The sequence below is a fragment of the Phascolarctos cinereus genome, unplaced genomic scaffold (genome assembly GCF_003287225.1).
Source record: "Phascolarctos cinereus isolate Bilbo 61053 unplaced genomic scaffold, phaCin_HiC Scaffold_3;HRSCAF=262, whole genome shotgun sequence".
NCBI lineage: Eukaryota > Metazoa > Chordata > Mammalia > Diprotodontia > Phascolarctidae > Phascolarctos > Phascolarctos cinereus.
The window spans coordinates 14,862,440-14,874,534 of NW_027555736.1; the positions used below are offsets into that span (position 1 = coordinate 14,862,440).

At 41.6% G+C, this 12,095-nt stretch overlaps 1 protein-coding gene across 4 annotated transcripts in view; it reads left to right on the forward strand.

The window, feature by feature from the left end:
* The window catches only part of PRKG1 (protein kinase cGMP-dependent 1), a 1,361,110-nt gene that overhangs the window by 1,293,992 nt on the left and 55,023 nt on the right, over positions 1-12,095 (forward strand). For all 4 annotated transcript variants that reach the window (XM_020974951.2, XM_020974950.2, XM_020974952.2 and 1 more), the window contains one exon: positions 5,720-5,816. In XM_020974951.2, the coding sequence (XP_020830610.1) occupies positions 5,720-5,816 (97 nt within the window). The remainder of the gene's footprint in view (positions 1-5,719; positions 5,817-12,095) is intronic.

A 12,095-nucleotide genomic window follows, 5' to 3' on the forward strand; every position in this document is an offset into this window, starting at 1 on the left:
TATGGAAGATGTACTGGAGTCCTTTGAGGTTAGGAGGCTATTGTAATAGTCCAGAAGAGAAAAAAAGAAAAACAAAACAAAAACTAATGAGTTTCTGAAATGGGATGTCACCTGTGTGAGTAGAGAGAACAGGATGAGTGTGAGAAACGTTCTGCAGGTAGAAATAACAAGATATGATAACTTATTGGATATATACAGTGAGTGAAAGTGGGGAGTCCAGAATGATACTGAGGTTGTAAACCTGGGAGAAGAGAAGGGGGTGGTGTCATTAACAGTAATAGAGAACTTTGCGTGACTCTATGTTCTAGGAAAAAGGCAATGATCTCTATGTTGGACACGTTAAGTTTGAGATCCCTAGGGATATCCAGTTTTAAATGTCTAATCAGAAGTTGGTAATGTGGCTCTAGAGCTCAGGAGAGTAGAGCTGGGTCTGGGAATCATCTGCTTAAAGATGAGAATTAAACCCAGTGGAGCTAATGAGATCACTAAGTGAAAAAGCTCAGAGAGGGAAAAGAAGCAAGCCCCAGTAAGGGAGTAGGGCAGAGATGATGATGCCAGAAAGGAGACTGAGCAGGAGCGGCCACATGTGTACAAGAACAGTAGAGAATAGCACACTTACCCCAAAATCATAATGTTTCACTTTTTATTGCATGATTCCTACAGAGCAGAAATTAGCCAGCTAGCTGCAAATCACTATGTACCATTGTAAGTGGTCATAAACTAAACCTTGCTCCAGTAATAAAGTATGTCATACTTATAAAGCATTTTAAGGATTATGAAGTTTCATATATACATATATATATATATTATATATATATATATGTATATATATATTATATATATATATATATATAGAGAGAGAGAGAGAGAGAGAGAGAGAGAGGAGAGAGAGATGTTTCATTTCATCCTCACAGCCAGCCTGTCAGTTGGGTGCTATTATTATCCTTATTTTACAGATGGAAAAACTGATGTTCAGAAAAGTGACTTGCTCAGGGTCACAGACTTAGTAAGTGTCAAAGACAGGATTTCTACCCTGTTCTTCCTGACTTCATCCACTGTGCCTGATGCCTCTACCAGATGAAGTTTGAAATACAAACTCATAGTCCTATTGTGAGGTTTTTCCCCCCTTAGGAAACATTAAAACGTTGTGCTGAAGGGAGACACAACTATTTCCAAAAACAGATGATCCCCAAAATGACACATGGCAGGGAGCTTTAGATGTGGATAATATAAAGAAGTCCACCTTCCTGGTGTCTCTGGGAACAGACCTCTAGTTCACTAGATAAGGTTAAGGGTAGCCTGGTGTGAGGCAAGAGATACAGTTCCCTTTTGCCCTATTGGCTCTTAATTGTGGCTTTTTAACAGAGCGGGAGGGACTGTAATGCGAGGACTAGTTTTTCCTTTACTATAAAACTTTTATGATCCTAAGCCTCCTTTAATACCCCATGATCCGTGATCTCACTAAAAGGAGACTCCCTCCCATGAAGATGGGTAATGAGGGATATGACTGAAGGAGAAAGGAGTGTGTATGTTCAGCCTGGAATGACTTGGGAGGCAGAGAATGCCATGACAGCTCTCTTCAAGAGTTGGGGGGGGGGCTGTCACATGGAAAAGATGGAAGAGCCATGTGGCTTATTCTCATTGGCTCTAGAAGAACTAGGGACAATGAATATAAGATTCAAAGAGACAAGTTAAGGCTTGCTGCCAAGGTAGGACAATACTTCCTGACCATTCACAATCACCAGAAATGAAATGGGCTGCCCCAGAAGGAATTACCCTCCTCTGGTGTCATGGCTTCCCCCTCACTGGATGTCTTCAGACAAAGGCTAGTGGGCACCAGTTGGCTGCCTTGCTTTGGGGATTATTTCATAAGAACAGGTTGCACTCAATGGAGTCTCTGAAAATTCTTCAGACTCAAATTTTGTGACTGAATACAAATGGATAGAGTCTTGTTTCCTGAAATCAGTAAAGGAGGCATTTAAGAGGCAGGATGTCCTTTGCTTCTCAGCAGAAGCTATGGTCCAGGCCAGCCAGCACTGCATGATTATTTTAAGGAGCAGGGGGTATACCTGTGCAGGTCCATTAGAGTAGGGAACTATGGAAACCCCCTCTTCTGATGCCCAGCAGAAACTTGTCAGTGACTTGTAGTCTCAAAGAGGTTCCTGGGTCACTGACAGTTGAAGTGACTTGCTCAAGGTCATAAAGCTACTGTGTTTTAAAAGCAAGATGTGACCCCTCGTGTATCTGACCTCAAGGCCAGCCTTCTGTCCACTGTCCTTGATTGCCATGAGATTGTTATCCTGTTGGCGGATTAGCCAAGAACTCTAGTTAAGTGGTTCCAACACTTAGCACAGTGCCTACCACATAATTAACCCTTAACAAAGGCTTATTGACTGATGTGTCACATGGAAAATGTTCTGGATTTGAAGTCAGAAGAACTGGGTCCAAATGTCAGCTCTACTCCTTGTTAGCCAGGTGACCTTGGGCAAGTCACTCAACTGTTCGACAAAATAAGGAGGTGGGGTTAAGGTCACTTCCCATCCTAAGTAGGGTCAATAGTTGGAAGGAACCTTAGAGGTCATCGACTCCTTCATTATATAGATGAGGAAGCCAAAACACAGAGAAACTGAGAGATTTGATAAAGACTGCATGTCTAAGAAGTGGCAAGTGTTCCACATCACAGAGAGTAGGGAAAAAGAGGTAAACAAACAAACAAAACCCAACTCTCCGTGGTCCTGGCTGCTTTTTAGGAAGTCTAGTTGAAAAAAGAGCCTCCAAATCAGGAAAGATTGGCTCCAAATTGTTATCATCATAATAATAATGGCGAACATTTCTATAGCACTTTGAGGTTTGCAAAGCACTTTAAATACATTAGCTCATTTAGTCCTCCCTAATTATTATCCCTATTTTGTTGATTAAGAAACTGAGACTACAATGAGGTTCTAGGTTTATCTTTTTTCTCTCTAGTGCTATTTCTTTCATACCTGCCCCCTTCCTCCTGCAGATACTAGAGAAAAGAATATAACTTTTATTGGTGACTATATTTATCTAGGATGCTATCCCCACCAACTCCTCTTGTTCAAGTTTTTATTCCCCCTCAGATGATCCAACTAAGGTCCACCTTCTCCATGAAGTCTTCCATGATGTCCCTAGGTGGCAGTGATCCTTCCCTCCTTTAAAGTCCCCTAGGACACTCTCTGTCATACTCTAAGGTGTTTTGCAAATCTTAAAGCATTATATAAAAGGGAAGGGAATAAGGAAATAAGTTATACAGTGCTACTTTGTGCCAGGCACCATGCTGAATACTTCTGGCATTTGATACTCACAAAACCCTGTGAGGTCAGTGGTATTCTTATCCTGTTTTAGAGTTGAGGAAAGTGAGGCAAATAGAGTTTAAGTGACGTTCCCAGAGTCACATGGCTAGTAAGTATCTGAGGCTGGATTTGAATTCAGGTCTTCCTGACTCCAGGCCTAACACTCTATCCATTGTACTAATTGACTTTTTCTATTCTTCTAACTGTCATTACATTGCAATAGTACCATGTTGACATTAAACCACTTTTGTCCCTCAGCCTGCTTCCCTGCAAGTGTGAATTCATTCCTCCAGTCTTTTCTCATCAGAGTTAATATCACCTTCAAGGCAGGATACATCCCAGTAAAACATATAAGATGAATATTCAACACCACTGCCAATAAAGATCTGTGTCTCCAGTCATCCAGGAAATTCCTGATTGCATGCATGTTGTCCAGGGTAGGGAGAGTCCTTGAATGTCCACAACTTGTTTGCACATGCATCTGTTTAACTGAGGGCTGCCATTATTTTTCCTGTTTAAAGTGGGAGAGCCTGTAATTTTCCAAAACTACAGAGTCAGCTGGAATGTCAGAAATGTCCATTTGTTGCTTAGATTCCATCACTGCAAAGTAATCCCTTCATACCACAAGTGGTCAGATATTATTGTCCAAGCAAGAATGTAAGCCTCTAAACTTTGCTGTCAAGAGGAGAGACCTAGTCATCACCCAGGGCGAAGCCAAACCTGCCTATGTGGGTGTTATTCACCTTGTGGACCTCAGTTTCCCTTTCTATAAAATGAAGGAGCTGGCAGGCAAAGAATGAGTTATTAGCGATGCCAAAGCCAAAATTCCCAAACTGTTATATTGCAGATGCCGTCTACTAGGTCAGGTGCTTGATTTCCTTATAAAGGGAGGTGACCATACAGGTCAAAATGTGCATTCATGTATGTTCTGGTTATTAACCTGGAGGTAAGAAAGACCAGGGCTCAAGTCCTACCTCTGACATTGACTGATTATATGACCATGTGCAATTTCCTCTAACCTCTATCCTTCATTTCATCTGCTCTAAAATGGCAATAATAATCCTTGTTCTACTTGTCTACCTCTCCCATTGGAATGAGTGCTGCCATTTTATCCTCTCGAAGTAAGAGAGTTCTTGATTTCCAAACTACAGTCACAGGGATATTCTGAGTATCAAACCTTAGAGGGATCAATGTAAATGTAGAATGATGGTTAGGATTTGAAACTGAAAAAGCCAATGGAGTCTTCTCATGAGTTGTTCCTGCTCAGTATTTTGTCAGTATTAGCCTAAAGGATCTGGAGTTAAGATTTTAATCCCAATCCTAACCTTAAGAAAGTCACTTCTGCTCTCTGTTTTCCTCATCTGTAAAAAGGGCATAATACTATGTATATTCCCTTCCTCATGAAGTCACGGTAAGGGAAGATCTTCAAAAATCCTAATACGTTCTAGAAATGTGAGCTTTCAATGGTCCCTTCAAGGTCTGTACAGTAGTAAGTCATTCAGGGACTGAAGGGCATAGGTTACATTGGACCGTGAAAAGCCATCTGTCTTGTGAGACAGCTAAATGCCTCCCTGCCCTGGCTTCAGTAAGTGGGAGGATCCCCTTCATCCATATGCCTTCCTATCCTTTCTAAAAATACCAGAGCCTCCAGCAAGCAGATATTTTGGGAAGCTCACATTCACTGGTAAGACCACGGGAAGCTTTTTCTGTCATTTGCATGAGCCTAAGGTGCATGCTTGACAGGCGAGCTTTGGAATCCATGAGTCCATTTGTCCATGCACCATCCACGATACTGGGTTCACTTGCCTAGGAGCATCGTCTCTGAACAAGCATTAAAACCAGAGAGAAGAGAAGAGAATTGGTTTTCATTTTTTGTTTATTTTTTGGAATCCTAATATGCTTTTGAAGTCATCCTTCGCAGGCATGTGTACGTCAACCCACATTTTTGAGGATCTGATTTCAGAGAACCTGGCTATGATTTCTCTTTAGAGACTCAGGGATTTCAAAACTTATAGAAGCTATTACCAACCTGTGGAAAAGGGAAACTCCTGAAAGACTCTATCATCCCAAATTCTGAAAGGCAAGGGGGGAAGAGAAAAAGTAATAAAAGAAAAGCAAGGCTGAGAGAAAAATGTTGAGTTGTAACTTTCACTTGAGACCCGGAGGTGAGGACAGGTGCATGGGGCTGCTTTGTCCTTTGCTACTTTGAAAAGCAAACAAAGGCCATTCTTCTTGAAGGGGACCAAATAAACAATGAGTGTGAGCAAAGGTGGGCTCTAAAGAGACGAGATGGAGTTGAAACAGGTAAACCCTGTCCTCCAGTCATGTCATTCAGGTACTTCTGTCCGGGGCACTCATGTTCGCACCTCTAAGAAATTTCCATTTTTTCGCATCAAAAAATCCAGATATGAAGCTGAAGGGGCATTCTTCGCCAACCTGAAGCTGTCCGATTTCAACATCATCGACACGCTGGGAGTTGGAGGTTTTGGACGAGTTGAGCTGGTAGGTGACTTGCTGGTCTTTGTTCTCTGACTTCTTATGCTAGGGTTGGAGGGTGGGGAGGCCGTTTCATTGCTTGTTCTGTTTCGTTTAAATAAAAGCTCTCGGCTGGTCACCTTCAATATGGTTCCTTCCTTGCGCTGGGTTCTGACCGCTCAACCCAGCAAGCTCGAAATAGCTCAGGGAGGCAGATTTACATTAGAAATGTTTAAAATAAAAGAACATCAAAGTAACTTTCAGGACTTCCTAACTCTTAATAAAAAGTGAAAGAATTTGCTTGAAAAGGGGACTTACCTAGGGTTTTGGTTTTTTGTTTGTTTGTTTTGTTTGTTTGTTTTAAAGCTTTCCTATGCTTAGGAAACTCTGAGAGGTACTACCTCAGTTTCCCCCTCTGTTAAGTAACTTAAGTGATATGAGTTGGTGTGATGAGAAAATGAGATAATATTGGTCAAGCTCAGTGCAAACCTTAAAATGTTGTGGGAATACTAGCTTATTAATATGCTTTGTCAACCTTAAAGTGCCTTTGAAATGCTAGCATTGTTTTCATAATGAGAACCAAGGAGAGATAACTTTTATATAGCTATTACTCTGCTCCAGGCACTGGGCTAAGTGCTTTGCAATTATCATCTCACCAAATGATGGGATAAGTTGTGTCTGATGATAGTGTTAAAATTCAGCATCATTGTAACATTAAGGAAGGAGGAGCCTGCTACAGGTTGCCATTCCTTTAAGAGCTCACTCCCTGGGCTCAAGGTATCTTCCAGTTCTGGATCCAGGATTTGTGAGCTACAAAAATGTCACAATGTGACATGGTAGATTGGTAGGTCAGATGCATCGGAAATCGCACAAGTGGGATGACTTAGGTCATTACCCGTCTGACCTGGAGCGATTCTCTTGTCCTCTTTGCATTTCAGCTTCATGCCCTGGAAAAGGAAAGACTTGGGCTGGATGATCTCCAAAGGGCCCTTCTACAAACAGAGCTCCTCTTCTTTCCTTGTTACCACGAGATAATTTTTGAACAAAGAAAGAACTTTATGTTTGGAATTGGGAGACCTGTACTACCATCCCAGCTCTGCTACTAGTTACCTGCATGACTGCAGACAAGTCACTTTCCCTCATTGGGTTTCCATTACCTATTAAAAAATAATAATAATAACAAACTCAGACTAGAATGTCAAGGTCCCCTTCAGCTGTAGCTCCAATGATTTCATGACCTTTGCATTCGGCAGTTTTAAATATGTGGGTCTCAGTGCTTATGAGAAAAATATTTATATATTTACAGCTACTCTATCACCAAGCATAAACATTATTTATCACTGTTGATGATAAGAAATAGATTTTTTTAATGGAAAGAAAGGCATGAATGGACCATAAACTGCATGAGAGCTTAAGTTATGATATATTTCAAATTTCTTAGGCTGTGATCTAAGTAACTGACACCTACTACCTTAACCAAGGCAAAAATAAAATTCTAGGACTTGCCGGTCATAGGAGGGCCACAAAAGCTACTAGACTCCATTTGAAAGCTGAGATTCATTTTCCTCTCTCTGCTGAGGCCAGAGAAGCCCCTGACATTTGACACCAATACAGTGCGTTGGGCCTGCCTGTGACTTGTGTACAGGGCCATAAACAGAGTTCCTGTTGCTATTGGAAGGATGGAGGAAGCCCTTTCCCTCAAAGCTAGGAGTCACAAGCTATTTTGAGCCTTGGTCCCCAGGGCAGCACTGGCCACGGGCTGTTCTTCTCTCTTAGACAGGGCCAGGCCACAAGAACTGAAATGTTCTACTCAATTAACATTGAAAATCATCAATTAAGAGCTAGAGGGGATCTCAGAGGCTGTCCTTTCTCATTTAACAGATGGGCAACTGAGACTCAGAAGGGAAGTGAATTGCCAAGGTCACTTGGTTAAGTAGTAAAAGTCAGAGGAGGGATTGAAATCCAGGTGCTCTTGATTTCAAATAGTGTGTGTGTGTGCGCATGCGCACGCGCCTGTGTGTGTGTGTGTGTGTGTGTGTGTGTGTGTGTGTGTGTGTGTGTGTGGGTAGGTGTGGGTGTGGGTGTGGGTGTGAGAGTGTGTGTGTTTGGGGGGGCATCAAAACACCCCCTTAGCTGTGTGCAAAATGCTTGACAATTCTCCTGTGACATTTCTAGCTTCAAGGTTGAATTTGCTATCATGAATCTAAGTAGATTTACTAGAATTACGCTTTTGAATTCTGCCGACTTCTCAAGCTTTGTTTCTCATTGAATTGTTGTATGGAAAATGCCTTCAGAGGGATGGTGCTCTGGGCAGAACACTAGACTGAGAGACAGGAAAGAGGTCCCAATCTCTCCTCTGTTTCTCATTAACTATGGGATCCATGGCAAGTCACCCATTCTTCTCAAGGGCCAGTTTTCTTATTTTTAAATGTGGGTAATCATCATCATTGTAATGCCACCCTCAAGAGGCAGCATGGCTTCATCAATAGAGTAAGAGGCCTGGAAGTCTGAGTCTCGATTCCCTCTTCTCATTTTTCACCTTTCTGAGTCTCAGTTTCCTTCTCTGTACAATGAGGATAATAGCATTGGTAGAATCTATCTCTCAGAGGTGTTGTGAAGCTCAAACAAAATCATCTCTGTAAAGCTCTTGTTGTTGTTGTTTTTGTTTTTTGGCTAGGTAGTGGGGTTAAGTGACTTGCCCAGGGTCACACAGCTAGTAAGCATTATGTGTCTGAGTCTAGATTTGAACTCAGGTCCTCCTGAATCCAGAGCCGGTGCTCTATGTACTGCACCACCTAGCTGCCCCTCTGTAAAGCTCTTTGCAACACTTTAAGTACTAAACAGCAGTTATTATTTAGAGAAGATTTAGTGTTGGATTTATTTTTCAAAAATTCAGCTTTTATTATAAGCTATAAATATTCATCTACCCCATAAGCAGTTATTAAGAGAAGGTGGTCTGATCATGTATTGATCAAGAACGTTTCTTTTTAAGTCATTATTATATACCAGGTGCTATACTTGGCTCATGAGACAGCTAGGTGGTTCAGTAGATAGAGTCAGGAAGACCTGAGTTCAAATAGAGCCTCAGATACTTACTGTGTAACCCTGGGCAAGTCACTTATCCTTGTTTGCCTCAGTTTCCTCATATGTAAATTGAGCTGGAGAAGTAAATGTGAAACCACTCCAGTATCTTTGCCAAGAAAACCCCAAAAGGGGTCACAAAGAGTCAGACGTGATGGAACAGCAAACAACATGTACTTGGTACTAGGGACACAATGACAAAAATGAGACATTTCCTGCCATCAAGGAGTTTATATTTTTAATTTTGGAGAAAATACCCATAAGTAAATGGTGACCAGGGAGGGGCACTTAGGTCCAGCAAGTTACAGGGATGGTGAGAGGGGACATTAGGGAGATAAAGTGAGACATCCTGTCCAACAGCAATAGCAGAGCAGTGGTTCATGGCTCCAAAACCGAGGAGGGAGGCGGAAGGAAGAATATGTAACAATAAGGTGGTAAATGGGACTATGAAAGAGAATCTGGAGAGTGGGGAGTGAAGCAAAGCATGATGGCCAGGGCTCTCCTCAAATAGTGGTCTGGTAGAAACAATCACCAATCAGGGCGGTCAAGTCCCAGGGCAAAGTCTCTCCATGGCAAAACATTTGGCAAGGAGGAGACAGCCAGAGAGTAGAGAATAAAACAAGCTTGGTGGCTGGTACTTTCCTGAAATAATGTTCCGTGAGAGGCAGTGACCAGTTATTGGGGACCAAAACAGAAGTTTCTCCATGACAGCAAGAAGGTGAAGAGATGTCCAAAGGGAAGTAAAGGGCTAAAAATGCTAAACAGAGGATTTTGTATTTTATCCTAAGAGCGGTGGGGAGCCACAGAAATTACTCCAGCTTGGCAGCGATATGGTCACGCCTGGGCGTTGGTGATATCAACATGGCAGCTTTGTGAAGGAGAGGCTGGAGAGAGACTAGATGCATGAATAAGGAGACCCTTAGACTAGTCTAAGCTGGCGGTGATGAGGGGCTGGGAGAGGGGGATTGTGGTGAGTAAATGGAAAAGTATAACTCTCAGAAATGGCCATACGACAGAATCAGCATGATTTGGCAACTTATTGGATATTTGAATAAGTGAAGTATTAAAGATGACTCTTACATTGAGAACCTAGGTGACTGGGCATTTGGTGGTCCCCTCAATGTAAATAGGTGAATTAGGAAGAAGGCAGATTTTAGGGAGAAACATGGTGAATTCTGTTTTGAACTTGTTGAGTTTCAGATACTTAGATGCCTATGAAATATCTAGTTGGAAATGTTTAGTAGGCAAATGGTGATTTGGGACTAAAGCTCAGAGGAGAGACTGAAGATAGATAGACAGACAGACAGAGGACAGACATATCATATGTACATCTATGTAAACACAATATACACATATATGTAAATATATGTATATTTGCCATCTATATCAAGATGATCATTGAACTCATAGGAGCTGATGACATTACCAGAAGAACAGAGAACAAGAGTAGAGGGCACAGAAAAGCCACCTGGTATATAACTACACAGAGTGGGTGTAGGGCATGGATGATAAACCTGAAGAGGAGAATGAGTCAGAACTGAACAAAACCACTCAAAACCAGTTTCACCAGAACCCAGTGAGGAGAAAACCCCTGAAGGAGAGAATGAGCCAAAGTGCCAGATTCAGCAGAGAATTCAAGAAGTATGAGGACTAAGAAAAAACAGACAGGCAAACATGAGTTTTAAGAGATCGTTGGTGTCCTTGGAAAAAGCAACTTCATTAGAGTAGTGGTGGTGGAAACCAGATTGCAAGAGGGAGAAATAAATGGTGGATGAGAGAACAGGGGAAGAAACTTGGGTAACATTTTTCCCTAGGAATTTGCTGTGAAAAGGATGAAAAACAAGTTGAAAAGATCAAAGGGTCAAGGGGACATTTTTTAAGGCTGAAATATGCATCCTAGTAGACAGAAAGTACCAGTGTATAAGAAGAGGTTGAAAATTAAGGAAGGAGGCAGGTGATCAAAGGGATAAGCTCTTGGAGGAGATGGGAGTGGATGGGATCACCAGCATAAGGAGAGGGGTTAGCATTAGCAAGCAGAATGGGCCTGTTATCCTCTAACACTAGAGTAAAGGAAGATTTTGCTTTCCACCCACCCAGTCTAATGCACACATAATGTAAAGGTGCATTTTATAGCTATCTGTGTTAATGGAAATTCTATAATGGCACAGATCACGATTTATCTAAATTTTATATTTACCCCAGTACCTACGTAGCATATGACTATGCATGCAATAGATGCTAAATAAATGTTTATCACATTATATAGGTGCCTTCCATTCAAGACAATCCATTTAAATATCTGCAGTGTGTAAGGGATAGTATTAGGCACTACAGATACAAAGACAAAAACAAAACATTCTCTGCCCTCAGGAAGCTTACATTCTATTGGGAAGATCCATCATGTCCACTAAGTAAAAGTAAATACCAAATATTTGGGGAAGTGAACAGGTCAGAAAATACTGTTTGGAAAGAGACGAAGAAATACAAGCTGGGTAGAGGCTGGAGTCCAAACCCATAAGAAATTCAATATCTACTTTAGTTACTTAATGTCTGAGGAGGTCTCTGGTTTTTGAAGGGTAAACGGTGAGTTCCTAAGGGGATCTATCTTGGGGCTTGTCTTGATAACTTAATAAATTTCTTCTGAGTCATAGAATGCTGAATGGATGTTTATCAAATAAGCATTTATTAAGCACTAATTATATAACAGATACTTTGCTAAGTTTAAGGAACTCAAAGAAAGATAAAAAGAAGAAAAACAAAGAAATAGACCCTGCCTTCAAGGAGCTTACATTCCAAAGTAATTTTGTGTAATCCAAAGTTAAGTAAACAAAAGCCCAACACCACAAAGTTCTAATTTCGGTAAGAATCATCCTTCTAGCAGGTCAAGAATCACTCTTAAGTTGTTGTTGTTGTTGTTTTTAAATCCCCTCCTTCAAACTAAAGCATTATTTTCTTTGGACTCTGAACATTTCCCTGCCTTTAGCCCCACCCCAGAAAAGCCACACCTTGGGCCTTAGGGTCATGCAGAATTTTTCTACCTCCAAGATCTTGAACTTCAATGTTCTCTCCTTCCACCTGCCCTACCACCTTACTCCAGGCGACTCCATTGTTCACCCTCTTCATGGCTGCCAGAACCTTTCCTCTCTATCCCTCAGCCCTGGTCAGGCTTCCCTTACCTACCTAACCTAGCTAAGACCACATACTGAGCCATTGCAGAAATGCTCT